This window comes from Microtus oregoni, unplaced genomic scaffold, assembly GCF_018167655.1.
Source record: "Microtus oregoni isolate MIOR12 unplaced genomic scaffold, Mior012 000017F_ref0000208, whole genome shotgun sequence".
Taxonomy (NCBI): Eukaryota; Metazoa; Chordata; class Mammalia; order Rodentia; family Cricetidae; genus Microtus; species Microtus oregoni.
In genome coordinates, this window is record NW_024543076.1 from 13,384,350 (window position 1) to 13,411,396 (window position 27,047).

At 38.6% G+C, this 27,047-nt stretch overlaps 1 protein-coding gene across 3 annotated transcripts in view; it reads right to left on the reverse strand.

Moving 5' to 3' along the window:
* Rngtt (RNA guanylyltransferase and 5'-phosphatase) overlaps positions 1-27,047 on the reverse strand; it is a 188,522-nt gene that overhangs the window by 160,258 nt on the left and 1,217 nt on the right. The window contains exons 1-6 of one of the 3 annotated variants that reach the window (XM_041667677.1): positions 25,528-25,549; positions 21,103-21,212; positions 16,651-16,754; positions 16,480-16,568; positions 2,486-2,561; positions 944-1,184 (exon numbers count right to left, since the gene is read on the reverse strand). In XM_041667677.1, coding sequence (XP_041523611.1) covers positions 944-1,184; positions 2,486-2,561; positions 16,480-16,568; positions 16,651-16,754; positions 21,103-21,189 — 597 coding nt within the window. In that variant the 5' untranslated portion in view covers positions 21,190-21,212; positions 25,528-25,549. Of the gene's footprint in view, positions 1-943; positions 1,185-2,485; positions 2,562-16,479; positions 16,569-16,650; positions 16,755-21,102; positions 21,213-21,628; positions 21,750-25,527; positions 25,550-27,047 lie in introns of those variants that run through there. The other 2 variants (XM_041667678.1, XM_041667676.1) reach the window with 2 other exon arrangements.

Genomic DNA, 27,047 nt, shown 5'->3' on the forward strand with positions numbered 1-27,047 from the left:
GGAGGAACGGGTACCCTCATCCATTGCTGGTGGGAATGCAATCTTGTGCAACCACTGTGGAAGTCAGTGTTTCGGTTTCTCAGGAAATTCGGGATCAACTTACCCTTGGACCCAGCAATACCACTCCTGGGAATATACCCAAGAGATGCTCTATCAAATGACAAAAGCATTTGTTCAACTATGTTCATAGCAGTATTATTTGTAATAGCCAGAATCTGGAAACAACCTAGATGCCCTTCAATGGAAGAATGGATGAAGAAAGTATGGAATATATACACATTAGAGTACTACTCAGCGGTAAAAAACAATGACTTTTTAAGGACTCCATCAGGCTCAGGATGTTAGGAGTTTCTTAATGGGTTTCATGTAGAACCAAAATTAATTTCACAATATCAGAAACCATTATTATGCTCTTTTTTGTTGTTGTTGTTGTTGTTGTTGTTGTTGTTTTTGTTTTTCGAGACAAGGTTTCTCTGTGGTTTTGGAGCCTGTCCTGGAACTAGCTCTTGTAGACCAGGCTGGTCTCAAACTCACAGAGATCCGCCTGTCTCTGCCTCCCGAGTGCTGGGATTAAAGGCGTGCGCCACCACCACCCGGCCCATTATTATGCTCTTTAACAGAGAGAAAAACAGAGAGTGTGAAATAACAGAAACCTAGCCAATATCCCACAATAGGTTTAAACAAAAATATAAATTATGGCTCAGCAGGTAAGGGCCCCTGCAGTTAGCCTGACAACCTGAGTTTGACCCCCAGGACCCATACATAGTATGAAAAGAGAACTGACTCCCACGAGTTGCCCTCTGACCTCCACATGCATACTGTGCCATTCCCACACCAAGGCACACACATTCAAGCATGCACATACAAAATACACAAAATAACTAATAAATAAATGTAATTTAAAATAATTTTAAAAAAACAGCACAGTATTTGTGAACATTACCAGTTTTAACCGTTCTTTTCTTCTTTTACCAAAGGAAGCACTTGACCCAGGTTCTGAGTCCTTTTTCCCATCCTCATCCTCATCTTCTTCATCATCATCCTCAAAACACCAATCCGGCAATACAGGTGGTGGTGGTGCTTCTTCTATATCACCATAGCGACGAAAAAGTTCCTTCAAATAATCACCCTTATAGATTCCTGGTGGTCTGGCTTGGGCAAATGTAGCAACTGCTGCTTCAATACTATGGAAAATAAGCAATGCAATTTTCTCACTAGTGTCCATTTATGTGGAATTGTCAATAATTAACTCATACTCAAAATACCACAAAAAGTATAACAGGCATATAAAACAGAAAAACCAAAGTCTTTCTTTATCAGCAAAGTTTTCAATGATAAACTAATTCTTAAAGTACATACACATGGTATACTGCAACATATGGTACACATCGATTACCCACCTATAATACATGGGCACTATAATATATCATACATTATATATAATACATAGACTGCTATAATATATGGTACTAACAAATAATACATTATACATGTCTAAAACACATTGCTGTGAGTGCTTATGACAAACACGGATAGCCAAGGAAAAGAAATTTTAATAAAACATTAAAGGTCAGGGTCTCAAAGAAAAAGAGCCGTCAAAAGAACGTGAACAGAAAAGTGAACAAGCAACAGTAATGTTTAAGAAATCTTTTTACCAAAAGACCCAGAGCCAGTCACAAAGAATACACATTTTGAGAAAGAGTTAACCACTGGCTGAGTCTGGCATAGGAGTCTGATGTTATTGTGTACAGTGTTCTAAATGACAAGAGCTGAAAAATACACAAAGTAGAAAACCACTGAGTGTAAAAGAAATAGAAAACAATTGCATCCGTGTTTTGCTTGACTGTATTCCAAAAAAGGATCTGCTGGGTAAAAGGATTTAGAAACACTAACTGTGAACCTAGAGAAGTAAAAGGAAAGCTCAGTCAGCAATACCCTATTCTCATAAGAATTTCAGGTAACTAGGTTCTAATCTCTCAAAATCTAAAAATGTACTTCACAAGTAACATGCTCAATAAAGACAAGATTGTTTAAAGGGTAATGACATCCTAAAATGCTTCCTTCACATAGCACTATGTTTTCCTAGTAATTAACAGCTATAAAAGATAAATTTCAAAGGAAAAAAACGGGACATTTCCAAAGCTGAATACAAACACAAACAATGATGACCCAACTTCTCCAACTTTTTTCTTTATTTATTTATTATGTATACAATATTCTGTCTGTATGTATGTATGTCTGCAGGCCAGAAGAGGGCACCAGACCTCATTCCAGATGGTTGTGAGCCACCATGTGGTTGCTGGGAATTGAACTCAGGACCTTTGGAAGAGCAGACAATGCTCTTAACCACTGAGCCATCTCTCCAGCCCCCATGCAACTTTTAAAATACAAGAAAAACATGGAAAAATAAGTACACCGTTTATAAGATTCTTAATCATCATGAATTGTCACATACATCTTCTTCCAATATAATAAACCTATATACCTCCAATCCATTTTCTCCACCAAAAAGGCACATATGAGGAAACCGGTCCGGTTGAAGCCATGGGTGCAGTGAACACCTAGAAGAAAAAGCAGTTTGGGTTAAACTGAACCACTCCAAAGGTGACATTCTGTTTTAAATGACAACCTGATTTCCAAACAGTTCAGTTAGTTACTTAATTACATTATGTATTTGTATATTCTAAAAACTCAAAATACTCCTTTAACTTAATAGCTTGTCAATTTAAGTTCTTTAGGGCCTAATTTAGAACACTAGATAGAAATTTAATAATAAAACACTGGTTCATTAGTTTAAAATGCTTTACTGTCTAAAATTTGTCATTAAAAATTTTCAAGAATAGGCCAGGTGGTAGTGACTGACGCCTTTAATCCCAGCACTCGGGAGGCAGAGACAGGTGAATCCCTGTGAGTTAGAGGCCAGCCTGGTCTACAAGAGCTGGTTCCAGGACACAGGGAAACCCTATCTCGAAAAACCAAAAAATAAATAAAAAAATAAATTCAAGAATTGAGGCTGCTCCACCACCATCCCTACCCACTGGACACTGTAACCTACAATACACACTCTGCACCCAAACACACTGAAACCTTCACCCTCTCCCTGGTCAAACATTCCACTCAAAATCAGTAGCCCCTAGAGATACAAGCACTGCCTACATCAAGTAGAAGAAGAAGAAGCAGATTAAGAACACATTCAACAACATCAAGAACAATATGACACCACCAAAACCTAGTGGTTCTGCAACAGCAAGACCTGAACATCCCAACACAGATGAAGCAGAAGAAACCGTGTAAGATGATAGAGGCCCTTAAAGAGGAAAAGAAATTCTTTTAAAGAAATAGAGGAAAAGACAAACAAAAAATCAGAAGAATTAATCGCTTAAAAAAAAAAAAAAAACAAGAAAGCCAAGAAAAAAATGATCATACAGGTGAAGGAAATAGCTCAAGTCTTGAAAATTGAAATAGAGGCAATAAGGAAAACACACAGAGGGAATTCTGGAAATGGAAAATCTGAATAAACGAATAGGATCTATAGATACAAGAATAACCCGCAGAATACAAGAGATGGAAGAGAGACTCTTAAGGCACTAAAGATACAATACAAAAAATAGATTCAAAGAAAATGTTAAATCCAACAAATTCTTACAACAATCTAGAAAATCTGGGACACCATGAAAAGATCAAACCTAAGAAAAATAAGTATAGAAAAAGGAGAAGAATTCTAGCCCAAAGTCACAGAAAATATATTTAACAAAATCATAGAAAAAAGCCTTTCCCAACCTGAAGAAGGAAATGCCTATGAAGATACAAGAAACTTATAGAACACCAAATAGACTGGGCCAAAAGAAAGAAAAAGAAAAACCCAGTCCCCTCACCATATAATAATCAAAACAATAAACATACAGAATCCTTTAATCCCAGCACCCGGGAGGCAGAGGCAGGTGGATCTCTGTGAGTTCGAGGCCAGCCTGGGTCTACAAAAGCTAGTTCCAGGACAGGCTCCAAAACCACAGAGAAACCCTGTCTTGAAAAACCAAATAAATAAATAAATAAATACTAAGTGTTGCAAAGGAAAAAGGCCAAGTAACATATAAAGGCAGACCTATTGGAATTACACCTGACTTCTCAATGGAGACTATGAAAGCACAGACATTTAGCAGACACTAAGATACCACGGATGCCAGTCCATACTTACTATACCCAGCGAAACTTTTAATTACAATAGATAGAAAAAACAAGATACTCCATGACAAAACCAGATTTAAATAATATGTATCTACAAATCCAAACCTATAGAAAATACTAGAAGGAAAACTCCAACCCAAGTAAGTTAGCTGCACCCACGAAAACACAGGCAATAGATAATCCCATACCAATGAATCCCTAAAAAGGGAAACACACAAACACACTACCAAAACAACAACAAAACCAAGAAACTAAGAATCACTGGCCATTATTATCTCTTAATATCAACGGACTCAATTCACCTATAAAAAGACATACTAACAGAATAAATACAAAAACAGGATCCATCCTTCTGCTACATACAAGAAACACAACTCAACTTCAAAGACAGACACTACCTCAGAGTAAAGGGTTGGGAAAAGATTTTCCAATCAAACGGTCCTAAGAAGTGCTGGTGATGCTATCCTGATATCTAACAAATAAACTTGAAACTAAAATTAACCAAAAGAGATGAAGAGCCGGGCAGTGATGGTGCATGTCTTTAATCCTAGCACTTGGGAGATAGAGGCGGGTAGATCTCTGTGAGTTCGAGGCCAGCCTGGTCTACACAATAAGTTCCAGGACAGGCTCCATAGCAACAGAGAACCCTCTCTCAAAGAACCAAGAAAGACGGAGGGAGGGAGGGAGGGAGGGAGGGAGGGAGGGAGGAGGAGGAGGAGGGAGGAGGAGAGGAAGGAGGGGGGGAGGGAGGGGAGGAAGAGGGGAGGGAGGGAGATGAAAAAGGAAATTTCATATTCATCACAAGAACAAAATTCATCAAGATGAAGTCTCAATTCTGAACATGTATTCCCCAAATACAAAGGCACCCACATTGGTAAAAGAAACATCACTAAAGCTTGAATCATATATCAAACCCCACACATTAATAGTGGGAGACTTCAACACCCCACTCTTACCAATGGACAGGTCTCTCAGACAGAAAATTAACCTAGAAATAAGGGAACTAACAGAGGTTATGACTCAATTAGACCTAACAGACATCTATAGAACATTTCACCCAAACACAAAAAAACTGTACTTTCTCAGTACCTCATGGAACCTTCTCTAAAACTGATCACATACTCGGTCACAAAGCAAATCTCAACAGATACACAAAGAACTGGAATAAAGCCCTGTATATTATTGAATCAGCATGGGTTAAAGTTAGAGTTCAACAACAACACAAACTACAGAAAGCCTACAAACCCATGGAAACTAAACAATTCTCATGTGAATTACCACTGGATCAAAGAAGAGATAAAGAAAGAAATTAAAGACTTCCTAGATTTTAATGAAAATGAAAGCACACATACCCAAACTTATGAAACACTATGAAAGCAGTGTCAAGAGACAAGTTCATGCACTAAGTGCCCACATAAAGAACATGGAAATTTCACAGTGACTTAACAGCACACCTGAAAGCTCTCAAACAGAAAGAAGCAAACTCACCCGAGGAGAAGATGACAGGAAATAATCAAACTCAGGGCTGAAATTAAAATAGAAACAAAAAGAATACAGAGAATCAATAAAGCAAAGAGTTGGTTCTTAGAGAAAAAAACAAGACTGACAAATCCTTATCCAAACTAACCAAAAGGCAGAGAGAACATCCAAATTAACAAAATCAGAAATGAAAAGGGGACATAACAACAGACACTGAAGAAATTCAGAGAATCATTAGGTCATACTTCAAAAACCTATATGCCACAAAAATTGGAAAATCTAAAAGAAATGGACAATTTTCTGGATAAGTACCTAATACCAAAATTAAATCAAGACCAGATAAACAATTTAAATAGACCTATTACCCCTGAGAAAACAGAAGTAGTCATTAAGCTTTCCAACCAAAAAAAGCCCAGGGCCAGTAGGTTTCAGTGGAGAATTCTACCACAATTTCAAAGAGCTAATACCAATACTCCTCAAATTAATTGTTCCATGTAATAGAAACAAAAGAAACAAAATTCTTTTTATAAGGCTACAGTTACCCTAATACTGAAACCACACAAAGATGCAACAAAAAAAGAGAATTACAGACCAATCTCCCTCATGAACATTAATGCAAAAATACTCAATAAAATACTGGCAAACCAAATCCAAGAACACATTTAAAAAAAAAAAATCACACAACATGACCAAGAAGGTTTCATCCCAGAGATGCAGGGTTGGTTCAACATATGAAAAGCTGTCAATGTAATCCACCATATAAACAAACAAAGAAAAAAACCACATGATTATCTCAAGATGCTCAAAAAGCCTTTGATTAAATCCATCACCCCTTCATGATAAAGGTTTTGGAGAGATCAGGGATACAGGGAACATATTTATACATAATAAAGGCAATTTACAGCAAGCCAACAGACAACATTAAATTAAATAAAGAGAAACTCAAGCAGATTCTGTTAATATAAGGAACAAGACAAGGCTGTCCACTCTCTCCAAATCTATTCAACTACATCTTATTAGAGCCATCACCATCCCTGACTTCAAGCTCTACAGTAATGAAAACAACTTGGTATTGGCACAAAAACAGACAAGTGAACCAAAGACCTGAATATTAATCCATACACCTATGAACACCTAATTTTTGACAAAGAAGCTTTTACCATAGTTTCCATTGACAAACTGTACAATGGAAAAAAGAAACCATCTTCAATAAATGGTGCTGGCATAACTGGGTAGCAACATGTAGAAGAATGTAAATAGATCCATATCTATCCCTATGCACAAAATTCAAATGCAAATGGATCAAAGACTTCAATATACATCCAGCCACACTGAACTCATAGAAGAGGAATTGAGAAGTAGTCTTGAACACATGGGCACAGGAGACTACTTCCTAAATAAAATCTCAGTAGCACAGACACTGAAAGCAACTATTAACAACGAAACCTCCTGAAACTAAGAAGTTTCTGTAAGGCAAAGAACATAGTAAGACAAAAAGGCAGCCTACAGAATGGGAGAAGATCTTCACCAACCCATCTGACAAAGGGCTGATCTCCAAAATATATAAAGAACTCAAGAAGCTAAATATCAAAATACCAAATGATCCAATTAAAAAATAGGGTACAGATCCAGGCAGAGAGTTTTCAACAGAAGAATCTCAAATGACCGAAAGACACTTTAAAGAACTGCTCAACATCCTTAGCCATCAGGGAAATGCAAATCAAAACAACTCTGAGATGCCATCTTACATCTGTCAGAATGGCTAAAATCAAAAACACTGCTGACAGCTTATGCTGGAAAGAATGCAAAGTAAAGGGAACACTCCTCCACTGCCTGTGGGAGTCAAACTTGAAGAGCCAGCCACTTTGGAAATTGGTATGGCAGTTTCTTAAAATATTGGGAATCAATCTACCTCAAGACCCAGCTATGCCAATTTTAGGCATATACCCAAAGGATGCACAATCATATCACAAGGACATGTGCTCAGCTGTGTTCATAACAGCATTATTCATAATAGCCAGAACCTGGATACAACCTAGATGGCCCTCAACCAAAGAATGGATAAGGAAATGTGGTACATTTACACAATGAAGTACTACTTGGCTGTTAAAAAAAAAAAAAAAAAAAATCATGAAATTTGCAGACAAATGGATGAAACTAGCAAAAAAAAAAAAATCATTCTGAATAAGGTAACTCCGACCCAGAAAGATAAACATGGTATGTACTCACTCACAGGTGGCTATTAAGAATAAAGTACAGCATTACCAACCTACAATCCACAGCCCTAGAGTGGCTAGATAACAAGGAGGGCCCAAAGAGGGAAGCATGGATTTCCCTCAGAAGTTAAAGAAGAAAAGATCTCCTGGGTAAACTGACAGCAGGGGTTGGGGGATGGAGAAATGGGAACTAGAGGAAGTGGGTTGGGTGGGTTGGGGACTGGAGGTGGGTTGGAGGCAGGATGGAGGGGAAGATTAATAAAAGAAATGTCCTGATGGGGGATTCATTTGGGGGACAGGGATTAAACCTAGTACCAGGGAAACCCCCAGGAATACATAAAGATGACCCCAACTAAGACTCCTAGCAATGGTGGAGAGGGCATCTATGATAGGCAGATTGGTGACTTCCCTAACTATCATCAGAGATACTTTATCCAGTAACTGATGGAAGCAGAGGCAAAGATCCAAAGACAAGCACTGCTCTGAGCTCCCAGTCTTGTGGAAGAAAGGGAGGAGGTGGAGGTCAAGGGGTCATGATGGGAGAACCCACAAAGACAGCTGACCTGAGCTCATGGGGCTCATGGACGCTGGACCAACAGTCTGGGAACCTGGATGGGATCAACCTAGGCTGTGTGTGACAAACGTGTAGCTTGGTCTCTTAGGAAAGCTTCTAACAATGAGAGCAGGACCTCTCCCTAGGGCTTAGCTGTCTTTTGGTACCCTGTTCTCCATGCTCGATTGCCTGGCCCCTGCCTCATCTTGATGTGCCATGCTTTGTGCAAGCCCATGGGAAGCCTGTCCCTTTCTGAACACAGATGGAGAAATGGATGGGGGGGGGGGGGTATTGAGGATTATTACTTTTCAGGTATGTGACTTTTGTTTACACTATATTTATTTAACTCTGTGAAGCTGTGTTACTGTGCCTATCTAAAACACGTGATGGTCTAATAAAGAGCTAAATAGCCAATAGCCAGAAAGGAGAAAAGACAGGCGGGACTGGCAGGCAGAGAGTACAAAAGGAGAAACAAGGAGAACAAGGAGCAAGAGAATGAGGAGAAGAGGACAGCAGGGGCCAGTCACCCAGCTACACAGCAAGCCATGGAGAAAGAAGTAAAGTAAGGTATACAGAAATAGAGAAAGATAAAAGCCCACTGGCAAAAAGTAGTTGAGATAATTTAACATAAAAGAAGCTGGCAATAAACAATTCACGCTAAGGTCCGGCATTCACAAGTAATAATAAGCCTCCGTGTGATTTATTTGGGAGCTGGGTGGTGGGCCTCTCAAAAAGCCAAGAGTAAAACAAACACAATATTTTGGCATTCCAATGTGAGGCCATATTTTCATGTAGGGCCTGAGAAAGCTGAAAGAAAAAGTATTCGGTTCCTTTAAGCGTTTACACGTGCTAGTGAGCCCTTGAGCAGCCAGTTCATCTAAGAGAAACCAAAAAAAAAAGTAAAAATGCCTGTCACAGTGCAAGCATCAGCATTCTAGAGCTCTAGAAAGGCTGAAAGCAGTTTCTGGTCATGCACCTCCTACTAGGGTGCAAGTTTAGCTTTCACAACCCAACCTGAGGGTGGGCGAAGCCCACAGAGGATAAGGTGTAGTCGCTTAACAGTCTAAAGTTTTAAAAGGACTGAAAGATATGCAGTGAAAGAGGTCCAGACAGGGAAAAAAAAATCTAAGCAAGTTTCAGAGTGCTTTACAATGTGTATAGGCTGAAGAAAGAAAGAAAATGGATATAGGTAGTCATAGAAAGAAATAAAATGATTAAAAATAATAAAGTAAAGCTTTAAAGAAACAGTAAAAGTAAGGTAAACCAAAAAAGTCACATAAAGATGGGAAACACACGTGGAGTCTGAACTCTGTATACTATTGTTGGCTTTGAATTCTTTGATTGCTGAAAAACAAAGGGCAGCTGCTAAGAGACCTGGAATTGAAAGAGGGACTTTGAAATAAGCCAACCTAGATATTTTAAGAATGCCTTAACTTTTAAAAGCCAAAAAATGTTATTTGCCAAATGGAAATCAAAAATGCTCTGGAGAAGAGATTTTGCTTTTGTTTCCAGAGGAAAAAAGAGGCTGTGGATTCCTTCTAGGTTGACTTGGATCTGGTTTGATGAAGGGAGACCTCCTGCACCTTGATAGGTGATATCTATCAACAAAGGTTATAACTGGTCTTCCCAGGACTTAGCCATTATCTCAAATTTTCTCTCTGGAATCCTAAAAATAGTTTACCCACATTCAGGAAGCAGTCTAGAAAACACAAAGTCCACATTCCCAAGAGAAAACGGGGTGTGGGTGGTCTTTGATTATTATGTAGGTTATGGATGTTTGTTATAATTCAGGGGAATACAAAAATACAGGAGAAAACGACAACTATTAATCTCAGGTATTTTGCATTGGCATAAATTTTAGTATATGAACACAAATTGAAAGTCAATTTTGTTACAACATATATATGTTTTCACTCTTGTATACTGATGCAAATTTAAGGTAATTTTTGTTACAACGCACTATATACATATGTATCTACTCTTTTTTTTAAAGGATTTTTATATACTGATACCAATTTAAGGTTATTTTGTTACAACCTATTGTATATATGTTTTTGCCTATTTAAGGTATTGTACCTATGCAGTTCACTTTAAAAATGTAAGGTAAAATTCTAGCTTTTGAAAACTATTATTATGAACTATTTAGGATAATCAAGAAACACAGGCCAGTAGTCATCTATAACAATCAAATTTATAGATAAGCTAGGTATATTTTCCAGATCATATGGATATATTTTAGATAGATGGTCTTCAAATACTTCAAAGACTTATAGACTATGGCACTTAAAATGTTCTGTTAAAGTTTTCATGACAATGAGACATAATCTGATCCTAGCAGCACCAATTTACTTCAAAGAAGCTATCGGCAATAAAGAAACTCCTTTTTGGAGTTTGCTTTCATTGTGGCAAGGTTAGTCACTGAACAAAGAAACTGCTCTTGCCTTTGACTGCTGACTATGTGCTGTGCAGACTGGACATGCAAGACCCACAATAAAGTGACTGCTGCAAACTTTGCCAAAATAAGGCAGGATGGTCATTCAGGGTTCCTGCTTCACAGAAGAAATTGCCAGACATTATGCAGGGCACAGAGGAAAGTGACTGACAAATGACCAATATAGGCAAGACACTCTTTCAAATTTCCTGCTTCGTTGAAAAGTCTGCCAGATTCTATGGGCCTATAGGCTGAAGATGGATTTCCCAATGTTGCAAAGGAAGTTTGGGTGACTGTCCAAGCAGTCAGATATCTCTGTCATTCATAGAGTTTTTGGGAGTTGTTTGCAAAGGACTTTTTGTTTAGTCAAAAAATGTTACCCTTCTGGGGTCTTTGATGGAGTTGAAGACCAGACAGTTATAGTTGCAGTTTTCCTTAGTTATGACAGAGAGTAAATTAGGTATAAAACTATAGATTCAGTAAGATAGGGCAGATAATGAGGTGTTTTAATTTGCTAGACACAAATGAACTGGAATTCATTATATTGTGAATGTAATCTTTACTTGATAATTGTTCTTACTGCATAGTCTTACTATGTTAAAGTTAAAATTTTTCATTTTGTTTAGAAAGAAAAAGGGAGATGTTGGGGAATATTATTTTCAGGTGTGTGACTTTTGTCTACACTACATTTATTCAACTCTGTGAAGTTGTGTTACTGTGCCTGTCTAAAACACCTGATGGTCCTAATAAAGAGATGAACAGCCAACAGCGAGGCAGGAGCAAGGATAGGTGGGGCTGGCAGGCGGAGAGTATAAAAGGAAAAACAAGAAGCAAAAGAATAAGGAGAGGACATTAAGGGCCACCCACCCAGCTACACAGCAAGCCATGGTGGAAAAAAGTAAAGTAAGGTATACAGAAATAGAGAAAGAAAAAGCCCAGAGGCAAAAGGTAGTTGGGATAATTTAATAAAAGAAAAGCTGGCAAGAAACAATCTACACTAAAACCGGGCATTCACAATAGTAAGCCTCGCCGGTTGTGGTGGCGCACGCCGGTAGGATTTGCTGAAGGAGGCAGAGGCAGGAGGATCACGAGTTCGAGGCCAGCCTGGGCTACACAATAGTAAGCCTCCCTGTGATTTATTTGGGAGCTGGGTGGTGAGCCCCTTAAAAAGTCAAAAGAGTAAAGCACCCACAATAGGGGGGATAGATGGGAAAGGGAAGGGAATGGGAGCAGAGGAAGGAGGGTAAACTGGTTGGTGCGTAAAATAAATGAAAAAAAATGATATTTAAATAAAAAGATAAAAGTCTTTTAAAAGAACAGAAAAAGGTATCAAAATTTATTTCAAGAATTTAAGTTTTGGGGACTGGAGAGATGGCTCAGTGGTTAAGAGCATTGCCTGCTCTTCCAAAGGTCCTGAGTTCAATTCCCAGCAACCACATGGTGGCTCACAACCATCTGTAATAAGGTCTGGCGCCCTCTTCTGGCCTTCGGCATACACACAAATAGACTATTGTATACATAATAAATAATAAATAAATATTTAAAAAAAAAACAATTTAAGTTTTAAACACACAAGTCAGAAGAACACACACAAAAACAAGACACCTATATTCCACAACTATGATCCAGTTTTTCCAGCCTCCCTTATGATCAATGTGAAAGATGGTCAAACTATACTGGTAAAGAAAGTCAAAATAAGACACACACACACACACACACACACACCCAAAAAAAGGAATATAAAATCATCTGGGGATTAACAATAGTTGAGGGTAATCAACTGAAGTGAATGGCTTCTATAGTGCTTTAAATAAAATTGGCCCCGACAGGCTCACAGGGAGTAGCATTATTTGAAAGGATTAGGACATATAGCCTTGTTAGAGTAGACGTGGCATGGTTGGAGGAAGTGTGTCACTGGGGGTGGGGGGGTGGGTTTTGAGGTTTTAGAAGGTCAACGCAATCCAGTATCACTATCTTCCTGTTGCCTGTCATTCCAGATACAGAACTCTCAGCTACCTCTCCAGTACCAGGTCTGCCTATATGCCTCTACACTCCCTGCCATGACAATGGACTAAACCTCTGAAACGGTAGGCCAGCACCAACTAAATATTTTCCTTTACAAGAGCTGTCAAGCGGGGTGGTGGTGGCGCACACCTTTAATCCCAGCACTCGGGAGGCAGAGGCAGGCGGATCTCTGTGAGTTCGAGACCAGCCTGGTCTACAAGAGCTAGTTCCAGGACAGGCTCCAAAACCACAGAGAAACCCTGTCTCGAAAAAAAACAAAAAAAAAAAAAACAAACAAACAAAAAAAAGAGCTGTCAATGGTCATGGTGTCTCTTCATAGCAATAGGACAATGACAAAGAAGCTGCAGATAACTGGTTGACTCAGTATAGTAAACCTATACTATTTTAAAGTGCTTAATAAACCAACTGAGTGTATCTTCACATTGGGGCTTATGCTACTTTAAAATGAATGTTTACAAGAAAGAAACACTTGAAGAAAATAAATTTACTTTTCTTAAGCCCTCTTCAGAATATTATTTAAGATCACTTTCCTGGGCATGGTAGTATACTCTGTAATCAAAGCACTTAGGAAAATATGGAAGAGGATCAGAAGTTCACGGTCATTTCAGCAAGCTAATGCTAAAGTAGACTACAGAAGACCCCATCTCCAAAGGGAGGGGGGATAAAGGGGATCATTTTAACAGTTTTGAGCTTTCATTCCTCTTTTCATTCTAGCACTTAAGAGCCTGAAAGCAGAAAGATTAGTCCATAAGTGATCTGGGCTACATAGTACAACTCTGTCTCAAAGCACAAAAGAGTTTGGAAATAGTAATTAAAGCCAGGCAGTGGTAGCACAGGTCTTTAATCCCAGCTCTCAGGAGGCAAAACAAGCAGATCTCTGAGTTCAAGGCCAGTCAGGTCTACAGAATGAGTTCCAGGACAGCCAAGGCTACACAGAGAAACACTGTCTCTAAAAAAAACAAAAGGGGGGAGGGAGGGAGGGAGGGAGGGAGGGAGGAAGGAAGGAAGGAAGGAAGGAAATAGTAATTAAGAATTCTATGGGGGCTGAAGAGAGGGCTCAGCTAAGAGCACTGGTTGTTCTTCCAGAGATCCTGAGTTCAATTCCCAGAAACTACATGGTGGCTCACAGCCACCTGTAATAAGATTTGGTGCCAACTTCTAGCCTTCAGGGACACATGCAGGCAGACAGAATATTGTATGCATAATAAATAATTTAATCTTTTTAAAAAAAGTTCTATGTCATTACTAACATAATATTATTGCCAGATCAACTGACTCTCCTGCAGACTCAAAATGAACTCTCACAGAAGCCAGGTGTGGTACCACATAACAGAAATCCCACTATTCAAGAGAATGAAGCAGGAATTTGGTGAGTTTGAGGCCAGCCTAGGTTATCATAAAGTCACATTCTAATTAAAAAATATAGAGTATACAAACAAGATGGCTCAGCAGGTAAAGGTGTTTGCCATAAAGCCTAACAACCTGAGGTTAATCCCCAGAATCTGCATGGTAAAAGGAGAGAACCAACTCCTGTAAATTGCCCTTTAACCTTCCACAGATGTGCACCCACAGATTCACACACACATTCACACACAGACACACATACAAACACACAAAATGTAAAAAAAAAATGTCTGAATAACAACTGTGGTACATTTCCATAAACCCAGTTCTCGGGAGGTAGAAAGATGCTGAGTTCCAGGTCAGCATGGTCTACAAAGAGCCTATCTCAAAAACTGAATTAAGTAAATATCATTTTCATCTCATTTCTACATGTAAGACTTCTTTACAAAAGTGCTTTTGTTACTTAAATTGGCAGTTTTGAAAATGACTATTTGCTGAGCCAAATCAATTATTTCCACCTCCACAGCATAAAAATGACCACTAATACTAAAAATAAAACCTTTCACATGAACAATCCTCATAACCTAGGATACAAAGAAAGTACAGATAGTTAAAAAATATGTTCAAATGTAAATACAGTAATCAAAATATAGCAAAGTATAAATCAATCAGTGGCTAGAGCATGGGATATCCTAAGAGAGAAATGCCAAACGCAGTTCAACAAGACCCTCTGAGGCCAGTAAGATAACTCAGCAGGTAAAAAGGCTTGCTTGGCAAGCCTGATAGCCTATTTGTACTTATAGTTATTTTCTTTTTTTCTTCTTTTGAGACCAGGTCTCTTTATGTAGCCTTGGCTGCCCTAGAATTTGCTACATAATGTACTGCGAAGGATTAAAGGAGAACATCGCCACAACCAGGCCAGCAATGCCTTCCTAAGTTAGTTTCTCAAAATACAATCTAACAACATTCACATTAAAACTTTGTTGTCTCTCTAGTTTCTCTCTTTTTAAGCCATTAAAAGTTTCTTAAAGAAACAAGTCATTTTCTTGTAAAAATATTCTATATTCTAAATTCCTCTGTTTATTTTCCCATGCTATTTATCACAGTTTATACAAAAAGCTTCATACCAGAGATGGTTTAGGTCTTGAAATTTTTTCAGTTTTGGAAAATTTATTTTGGGAACTGAATTTATGTCTAAATATGAAACTGATTTATGCTTTATACAAACCTAGCCTGAAACTAATATTGTAGAACTACTCTTAACAAAACTTTAAGCGAAGTTTCATGGGCTGGAATTTGTTATTTGTGATGTCATAACTATATTCAAAAGTTTATGGTTTAAAAGAATTTGAATTTTGGATGTTCAGATTATGGATTTTCAAACTATAAATTGTTTCTTTATCTATAATATAGCCTATGAATTTAGTTGAATTTAGTCTAAAAACATAATTAAATTTATTTCCAGATGCATTCTAGCACTTCAGACGGGAATATTGTATAGATGGCTCTGTGTGCTTCATAGTATACAGGAAATAAACAGCTGTTACAGTTTTTTTGTCTTTTTCTGTGTGTATATATATATATATGGAGTCCAGAGGTCATTCCACACTCTGTCCCAAAACAATAAAATTTAAAAACAAAGTTTAGATTAGTAAGGAAAATTGAAAGTAGACTGGTTTTAGATGACATTAAGGAATTTGTAACTATTCTGTTTGGTATACTAATTGTGTAGTCATTATAGAAAAACCAAAATCCCCGAACAATTAGAGATACATACTAAAATATTCTTAATGAAATGGCATGGCATCTACGATTTCCTTTAAAATACACAAAAAAAGGTCAGGGAAGATGAATCAGTCAGAAAATACCCTGCCACACGAACATAAGGACCTCAGTGCAGATCTCCAGCACCAGTGTAAAAAGCTGGGTACAGCATACATCTCTAACCCAGCACCATGGGATATGAACAGGCAGACCCCTGCTCACTGGCCAGCAAGCAATCCTAGCCAAATTCATATGCTCCAAGACAGGAGACCCTGTCTTGACCTACACAAACACACACATATAAACATGTACATACAATACACACCAATTAATTAATTAAAAAATAGCAAAATTAAATACTAAAATAAACTAGTGGGAAGACGAAAATATCAGCAAATGGTAATTACTGAGTATATGGAGTCCTATTTGTTTGTAAATATCCACAGAAAGCAGGAGGACTGTCCTAAGGAAGTCAAGCATACCTATAAGTTCAGGTGGGCTTCTTTCATTAAACCTCTCACACAGGCGAATAAACGTCTCGGTATTCTCAGTCGTGGGGCATTCACCATGTCTGAGAACACAAAAAGAAGTTGCTTGGAAAAGAGATTACAAACCTCAATAAAAGCTTTCAATGTTTATAACTTACAACTTACCCTTTACACTGAAGTTTGATATACTTGATTCCTTCTTTTTCTATGTCATTTCTGTCATAGAACCTTGAAGTATTTGTCAGATCCACCAACAAGCTCATTTTAACCTTTAATAAATATATAAAGAGTCAGATTTGCTAGTTACTACATTTATTCCAAACAAGATGAGTAGGTGACAGGACTAGAACTCATCTACTCCACTGAGCAGGATTACATGCTCACTGCTACCAAGCAGCTGACAGTGCTTGCTACTGACTACCTTCTAAATGAAGAATCCAACCATTCCAGAAATAAGAACTAAGGGGGCACTGGAAAATAATTCTAAACTAAGGAGGACAAAAAGTATAAGCAAAACAGACTCCACTGCCAACAATGTGAATTCAAGGAGGCAAACACTGTCACTGTTTCTGTATCTACCTGTGGTCCTCAGAAGCCTGAAGCTTACAACAGCAGGACAGCTCTAGCGCCTGGCACACATCACTCAGGTTCGAGGTAGCCACCACAACCGCTACTTCTATCCACTACACTGTATCCAGCCTTAAAGCATGTAAGAAGCCATTTATGCAACAAATGTGTGTTCCTTTTCTATTTAATTTATTCTTCTATTTTAGTGCATTTTCTAAAAATACACTAATGCCTAGAACTATATTCCTTTTGAAGAAGCACAGTAAAAACTAAAAACAGAAGCCCGGTGTGGTGGTACACACCTTTATCCCAGAGGCAGGCAGAGCTCTGAGTTTGAAGCCAGCCTGTTCTACAGATAGTTCTAGGACAGCCAAAGCTACACACAGGGAGTAAAAAAAAAAAAAAAAAAAAAAAAAATGAAAGCTGAGGAGATGGCTTAGTGGGCAAAGTGCTTGCTATGCAAGCATGAGAACCTGAGTTCGGATCCCCAGCACCCACATAAAAAGGCAGGTGTGGTAACACACACCTGTGATTCCCGAGCTGGGAGGTGGAGACAGGATGATCCTCTGGGCTTTGTTGTCCGGCTAGTCTAGCCAAATCACCAAGCTCCAGGTTCAGTGAAGGACCTTGTCTCAAAAAAATAAGTTGGAGAATAACAGAGGAAGACATCAGACATCAACCTCTGGCCTCTGCACGTGTATTTCTCTTCCTGGATATCAGAAAGAAACAAGATAAGGGTATGAAAATAAATTAAAATCTTAATTTTATTTTCAATAAAAATAAGAGACATAGATAATATAAACAGCTATTTTTAAAATGTAGTTCCCAAGCCTAGTATAGTGGCTCATGCCTAGTACATGGGAGGTAGACACAGAAGAAACAGAACTTCAAAGTCATTTTCAGCTATACAGCAACTTTAAGCACATTCTGAGTTACATGAGACTCTATCCAAATACCCATAAAATAAAATAAAATAAAATAAAATAAAATAAAATAAAATAAAATAGAGGGGAAAGAGAAAGAGAGAAGTATATGCCTGAACTGAGCTCCAGAAAGAGTCAGTGCACAAATCCTGCACAACATTCTATCATACATAGTTTGGAAGAATGCAAAGAAAATATAACCAATAAAACTAAAACTGAACTGAGTTACCTACCAAAGACTTTACATTACCTATGAGTGTAAATCCCCCACATAAACAGATGGAAAGACAAAAACCACATGATCATCTCATCAGATGCAGAGAAGGCCTTTCACAAAATCCAGCATTCCTTCAAGATAAAAGTCCACAATGGACTAGTGATACAAAGGACAAGCAGGCCAACAGTAAAGATCAACATAAATGGAGAAAAATTCAACACATTTCCACTAAAATCAGGAACAGGATAAGGATTTTCACTCTCTCCATACAGATTCCATATAGTATTTGAAGTCTTAGGTAGACCACTAAGACAACTGAAGGGAATATACATAGGAAAAGGAAAAGTTAAAGTATTCTTTTTTGCAAAGAGTTTATATACAAAGACCCTAACATTCTACCAGGAAGCTTTCACAGCTGATAAACACTTTCAGAAAAGTAGGAAGATACAAAATCAACTAATAAAAAAATCAGTAACCTTTCTATATACAAATGACAGACCTACTAAGAAAAACTACGGAAATAATACCTTTCACTGTAGCCTCAAAAAAAGAAACTATCTTGGGATAACTCCAAGCAAGTGAAAGACTTGTATAATTAAAATTTTAAAACATTGAAGACAAAAATTGAAGAAGATATCAGAGGATGGAAAGATCTCCTATGTTCAAGAATCAGTAGAATTGATATTGTGAAAGTGGCCATCCTACCAAAAGCAGTCTACAGATTCAATTCACTCCTCACCAAAATTCCAACACAGTTCTTCACAGAAATTGAGAAAACAACCTTCAGTTTTATTTGGAAATACACACACACACACACACACACACAAACTAAAATAAACAATCCTGAACAACTGAATATTAAAAACACACTGAGGTTATTACTATTGTCTATCTCAAACTGTAATAAAAGCAATCAATGGAATTAAAGACCCAGAAGTATTTCCATACACCTTTGGACACCTGATTTTTGATGAAGAAGTCAAAAATACACACTGGAGAAAAGACAGCATCTTCAACAAATGATACTGCTCAAAGTTCATGGCTTTGTAGAAGTAGAAGGGGGAATGCAAACAGTACCTATCAAGTCCAAATGGATCAAGATCTCAACATAAGACCTGATACTCTGAATCTGATAGAGACAAAGCAGGGAACAGACTTGAACTCACTGGCATGGGAAAGGACTTTCTAAACAGGACACCAATAGCACAAGTACTAGAAACAACAATTATTAAATAGAACCTCATGAACCTGAGAAGTTCTGTAATGGCAAAAGACACCATCATTCAGAACATAGTAGGCTATGGAATGAGATAAGATCTTTACCAATTATGCATCTGATAGATCAGTATCTAGAAAACATGAAGAACTTAAAAAACTAAACATCAAGAAAATAAACTAATTTAAAAATGAGGTATAGAACTAAGCATAAAGTTCTCAAAAGGTGAAATACAAATGGCTGAGAAACAAAAAAAAATGTTCAATATCCTGAGACATCAGGGAAATGCAAATTAGAATGACTTTGAGATTTTATATTATACAAGTCAGAATGGCCAAGAACAATAAAGCAATGATAGCAAATGCTGACAAGGATGCTGGGAAAGGGGGATACTTCTTCATTGCTGGGGAATGTGCAAACTGGTACAATCATTGTAGAAACCAGTGTTGCAGTTCCTCAAGAAGCTGGGAATTGATCTACCTTAAGATCCAGCTATAATACCCTTGCACATAAAACCAAGGAATTCCACATCCTACTGTGGACATACTTACTCATCCATGTCCAGTGCTGCTCTATTCATAATAGCCAGAAACTGGAAACTGCCTAGATATCCATCAACTGATGGATAATAGAAATGTGATACTTTTACACAATGGAATATGAGTCAGATATTTAAAAAATGAAATTTGCAGGTAAATGGGTAGAGTTAGAATAATTCATCTTGAGAGAGGTAATATGGACCCAAAAAGACAAATACCGTATGCTGTTCTCTTTCATGTGGATATTAGCTTAGGCTTTCAATATGTGTACTACAATTTGAACAGTCACAGAGATTAGGTACCTAGGAAGGGACCAGTGAGGAGGAGAAGCTCTCTCAAGGAATGGGAACTAGAATACAGTGTTGATGGAGGAAGGTCATTGGCTAATAAAGGAACTGCCTTGACCCATTTTATTGGTTAGAGGATAGGTGGGAGGAGTAAACAGAACAGAACGCTGGGAGGAAGAGGAAGTGAGCTCAGACTCTCGACAGCTCTCCTCTCTGGAGCAGACGCCTGAGAGAGACGCCATGCCCCGCTCCCGGGATGAAGCTCCGACCCAGGATGGACTAGGCTAGAATCTCCCCGGTAAGTGCACCTTGGGGTGCTACACACAGATGATTAGAAATGGGCTAAATTAATATGTGAGAATTAGCCTAGAAGAGAATGGGCTAAGCAGTGATTAAATGAATACAGTTTCCGTGTAATTATTTCGGGCATAAGCTAGCCGTGCGGGCGGCTGGGGTGCTGGGGACGCAGCCCTGCTGCTCTTACTACTACACAGTGTTAGGAAGAAACAAAGGGAAACTAGAATAGTAGGATTAAATGAGGGCGGGGGGAGGAGAGGAAGAGTAAGGGAGGAAAAAAGGGAATATGGGGAGGGACAACTAACACTAAAGGCCATTTAAGTCATATGGAAACCTACTACTGCAGAGCTTCTGAAAATAAACACGCATATGAAAGGAATCTACCAATGAGATAGTATTCCTTGAGAAATACTATCTCAAGAACAGAAACGTGAACAGCACCTGAAAACCATACCCATGGCTGTCTTCTGGCCTCTATACCCATGTGTAAGCACATATCCCTCACTGAAAACGCTTGAAGATGAAGCAGGGAAGGAAGACTACATTAGTAGCAAAGAGCTTTGCTTCTTACCTTCAGACTCTTTAGGTAATTTGAGAGCATACTAGGATGGAAGCGGTTTTCTTCAGCAACTTGACTATCATATCGTGGCCCCAGCATCGTCTTCAGAGGTAAGAATCTTCCTAAACATCAAGGTGAATAATAATTTTCATTATTTAAAGAAAGGACTAAAATTCTATAATTTGCTTTTTCAAACCTGCCTTCTTAAAATAACATTTTGTCTTTGTTTTTTATTGAAGTAGAGTCTCATATGCCAGGCTGGCACGAGACTCACTGTGTAGTTGAGGATCACCCTGATTTTCTGATTCTGGCCTACCACTTGCCTGGCTTTATGTAGTGCTGAGTATAGAACCTATGGCTTCCTGGTAGTAAGCAAGCATTATACTAAATGAACTACATCCCAACCCCACTTTGTTAATACCTTAAAATGAAATACAAAATTATAAACGCAATTACCCATAATGTTCTTTCACTCTAAATGCAGATTAATTAATTGAATTTATTCTAGAATTTGATGATATAAACAAAGAAAAATTACCAATGAGTGAAACATCCGTAAAGAATCTAAACTTGGAGCTGGAGAGACGACTCAGCTGTTAAGAGCACTTATTGCTCTTGCAGAGGATCTGGGTTCAATTCCCAGCACCCATACGGTGGTTCCCAACCACATGTGACTCCAGTTCCAAAGGATCCGATTCCTTCTTCTATCCTCCAAACTCCTGCACGCACATGGTGCACATAAACTTACACAGGCTCACACACGTATATGTAAATAAAACATAAATAAATCCTTTTTTTAGGAATCTATACCACGAAAGTCATCTGCTTCTATGAGCAAGAACCCCAAAAAACTCATTTGCTCACCAAGTTGAACTTTGGTAAATATCCTTACTTCTTGTTTACTGTCATTTCCCTATCTGGGGTAAGAATAAGAATAGATGTTCACATTTACCCAGAAATAGCACCTCACACAATATCTCCAAAAGCTGGAGTTGTAAGTATATACCAACACTCCAGTTTAACTCAATTTATTTCAAGTTCCTGATTACATGGCATTGGTAAGGGGGGGGGGGGGGGTGCTGTTGCTGTTTATTTGTTATTTAAAGCAGGGATATCAAGTTTAGCCTCAATGTGTAGCAGGGGATAACCTTGACCTCCTGATTCTCCTACCTCAATTTTCAGAGTGATGGTTTTATGTAATGCTGGAGATCAAAAGCAGGACTTTGTGCATGTTAGGCAACTAATCTACTAACTAAAGGATTTCCCCAGCCTTGGCTGTATGTGAAGGTTGTTAAGTATTTCCATCTTTGAACCTCATCCACATCTCAGCAAAAAGATCATGGAGGATGTTATAGTGTTAAAATGGTATTAACCAGAATCAGCTGCTAAAGACTTACTGTTTGTTTGGTACCTTTTTTTTAACAGTGTAAACCCAGGCTGGGTTTGAGCTCCCTGCCTCTCCATGCCAAGTGCTGGAATTACAAATGTGTGCCACCACAGCTAGCTACTATTAGTAACTAAAATTTTTAATCGGTAACAGTATAATTTTAATTTTGTTACATATATTTGTGTGCGTGCATACAGCTTGCATGTGGAGGTCATATGACAATTTGCTGGAGACGCTGTCCTTTCTTTCTACCATGTAAACCCTGGTGTTGAACTCAAGTGCCAGGTTTAGTTAGTGGTAAGCACCTTTACCGGCTGATCTCATCAGCCCATTATCAATTTTTAACTCCTATTTTCATATTTACTGGTGGTGTATACTGTCTTACTGATTTTTGTTGTGTCTTGCCTACATGTATTTATGTAGATCATATGTATGCCTAGTGCCTGAGGAGACCAGAAGACATTATTCCCTGGAACTAAGACCACAGACAGCTGTAAACTGCCACGTAAGTGCTGGGAACTGAACGTGAGGCCTCTAGAAGAGCAACAAGAGCCATTTCTTCAGGACCCGAACTCAACGATGCAATGGAACCAATAAAAAGCGCAAGGGAAAGTATCATAACAAACTAAGTGGAAGAAAGAATATCAATGAATGAAGACAAGGCTAAGGAATTATTATATCCAGATAATAAAGAAATGAATGATCACAACCACAGCGTTCAAGATAAACAACAGAAGACACCAAACCTAGGAATCTGTGCTGTAAAACAAGGAAATAAGATGCAGACTAAAGCCGGATGTGGTGGTGCACGCCTTTAAACCCAGCATTCGGGAGGCAGAGGCAGGTGGATCTCTGTGAGTTAGAGGCCAGCCTGGTCTACAAGAGCTAGTTCCAGGACAGGAACCAAAAAGCTACAGAGAAACCCTGCCTCAAAAAAATCCAAAAAAAGAAAAAAGAAAAAAAAAGATGCAGACTAAAGGCACAGGAAACATTCAATACAATCCTGGCAGACTATTTTCCAAAACTAGGAAAAGAAATGGCATTCAAACACTGACACATTTAGAATCCTGAACAGACATGACCAGAAAAGAACAGGACTCAAACAAACTCTCGCAGACTGTGCATAATTTTCATTCCTCACTTCTTCTTTTTTCCTCTCTTATATGCTAGGCAACGTTCTACTGAGCCACATCTCCAGCCCACCAGACATAGTGGTTCACTCCTTTAATCCCAGCACTCAAGAGGCTGAGGCAAGCAGATTTCTGTAAATTCTAAATATTGAATACTAAGTTTCATGCTAACCTGAGCTAAATATTGAAACCCTAACTCTAAAAAAAAAGAAAGAAAATGAATACAAATACTTATTTGTACATGTAGTCAAAACAGCAATGACTTCACCTGTCCGTAACTACACCTAATTCACACTAATTTTGAGTTCTCATGCAGTCTATTAGAATTCTCTCTCCACTCCTTTAAATCCCTCTCCTTCCAAAGGTGATTACATCCTAGGAGGAAGAAAAACACTTCTCACACTTGTCAACAACTACCAGTACCTTAACAACTCAGCAGCACTTCATGCACCCAGCAGCACCCTTCCTGAAAAACTTCCCTGCCTTCCATACACAAGACTTGGGGAGTTTGGGCTTCTATCTCCCCCCAAACACACACACACACAACTAAGATTTACACTGATGATTCTCAAATATACATTTCCAATTCATATAAAATTATAACTTACAGAAATCTTTGGGGGGCATTTTGCCTACCATGCACTGGTTTGCTAGCCTAGCACCACACAGAACCAGGAGTGTTGGCACGTGACTGCAACAGCACAAGGAAAGGATGAGCTCAGGGTCGCCTCATTCTCAGCTACACCGTGAGTCTGGGGCCAGCATAGACTGAGACCTTCTCTCAAAAAAAAAAAAAAAGAATCTTTGGGGATGGGGCACATGAAACTCCTCCCCATGCTGAAAAGCTTGATCCATGCTCAGTAAAGCTGAGTTAATTTCAGTTTCCTTAGGGGTGTGTATTATGCATCAGTGGATGGCCCCACATCCATCTGTATATGGATAACAGGGTCACTGGGACTTGCTGGCTCCCAAACTAGCTTTAGGCGCAAGGAGAGACCCTTTCTCAAGGGAGTAAAGACAACATCTTTCACTGAGTACAGACCTATACATGTCTATCACACACACAAATGCACAAAGGATGGAAATATAGGTCAGTGGCACAAATGCCTAGTATGTATGAGGCTCGAAATTCAATCCAAAACATTACTGCATTACTAAGTAAACAATTGTTACCTTTTTTTTCTGCCTGTTTGGTTTGGATTTGTTGTTGTTATTGTTTTGGTTTTTTTGAGACAAGGTTTCTCTGGCTATCCTGAAACTTACAGACCCCCTGTCTCTGCCTCCCAAGTGCTGGGGTTAAAGTCATGTGCCACAGCTGTAAATAAATATTTCTCTGTCTGTCTCTCTCTCTCTCTCTCTCTTTTTTTTTTTTTTTTTTTTTTTTTTTTTTTTTTTTTTGGTTTTTCAAGACACAGTTTATGGTTTCTCTGTGTAGCCTTGGTGTCCTGGAACTGAATCTGAATCTATAGACAAGCTTGCCTCAAACTCAAGAGATCCACCTGCCTCTGCATCCAGAGTGCTGCATCCAGAGTGCTGGGATTAAAAGTGTGTGCTACCACAGCCTGGTGTAAAGAAATACTTCTTAAAAGACTCAGAATGAAGATAATAGGACTATCAAAGAGTATCATTATAAACAAAAATACATATGTAAGTATGGTGACAACAAAAAGAGTTGCTTTTTTTTAATTTCTTCACACTACAACTTGCTTAAATTATCTTTCTTTTCTATTCAAGAAATAGAGCTATTTAAGAGCTTTTTTTATTTCTGAGACAGGGTCTATGTAACCCAGAATGGCCTCAAAGATTTGACCTTCCTGCCCCATCCTCCTAAATGTTAAAATTATAGGTGTATGCTACCACATCTGGCTTTAAATTATTTCTCTCTCTTTCTTTTATCCTTTTTTTCCCCAACAGTCTTACCCAGGCTGGCCTTGAACTCAAAGCAATCCTTCTTCCTCAGTTGTAAATGCTGGGATTGCATACATCTCCCATCATCTCTATTTAAAATCTTTCAGATCACTTTTATCAATTGTTTATATGGTTTTATTGACTGAGGACTTCATATAAAATCTTAAACACAAAACAGAAGAATCAACATGAACAAGTAATAATGGTATCTCTGATTCTAAAAATTTCATATAGTTAGATAATGTTGTAAAATATGTGCTTAATATTAGCACACATAAGATTCTGCCATCATTTAAAAAAAAAGTAAGTCTTTAATCCCAGCACTTGGAAAGCAGAGGCAGGTGGGTCTCAAAACACACACACACGCACAAAAATAAGTTGTAAATTAGTTAAAATTTTAAACTTTCACTTTTCTATTTTTGAGCTAGGGTCTAATTATGCAGCCCTGGCTGGCCTGGAACTCAGTCTTGAGACCAGGCTGCCTCTGCCTCCCTAGTGCTGGCATTAAAGGTCTGTAGCACCACACCCAGCAAATGCATTAACTGTTAGAATAAAAAAGCAGGCGACAAAATGGAGTTGACAAATGTAAGGAACTCCTCTAACAACTCAAACTCTGATTAAAAACTGACAGCAGGGTATGGGAGACAGGAGATATACCTAATCCCACCATTTGGGGAACAGCTGGAGATGAGCGTGGCAGCAGAGCACTTCCCATTCACGCGTCACCACATGGATGGCCTTGACTGGGATGTCCTGAAAGGGGGTACTTAAGCACAGTAACAGAAAAAAGTGAGAGAACTTTGAACGTGGCAAAAATTCTGAGATGCCGGGGGCTGGAGAGATGGCTCAAGTGGTTAAGGGAGCGGATCCTGCTCCCTTGAAGACCCTAGGGGAGAATCCATCCTTTGCCCTCCCAGCACCCTGCACCTCCAGCAGTTCCTTTGAGACTGCTGCACTCTAATTTCTGCCTCCGTGGTCCCCTTGCCTTCTCTTCTCTGTATCTCTTATATCTTAAGAATACTTGTGGGGGGGGGGGGCTGGAGAGATGGCTCAGCGGTTAAGAGCACTTACTGCTCTTCCAAAGGTCCTGAGTTCAATTCCCAGCAACCACATGGTGGCTCACAACCATCTGTAATGAGTTCTGGTGCCCTCTTCTGGCCTGCAGACATACACACAGACAGAATATTGTATACATAATAAATAAATATTAAAAAAAATTCTGAGATGCCGTAAGATGCTGTAAATTTAATTCTCAATGCCAGATGGTGCCAGAAAAGATACTCAGTTACCACCAGATCCTGACCTTTATTTAACAAAACTGTCGTTCCCTGGATAGATGCTAAAATCCTCACCTAAGCGCCATCCTAAAACTTGTCTACTTTGGGTTTGGCTTTGTTCTGAAGCACCGTTGTAGCTTAATGAAGATATTTTAGTACAGATTTGAGCTCAAGAGTTCAGGGAAAGAGAGTCGCTCAAAAGAATGACAACAGAAAGCAAGGGTATGGGCTTCTCCAAGAAAATGCAACAAGTAG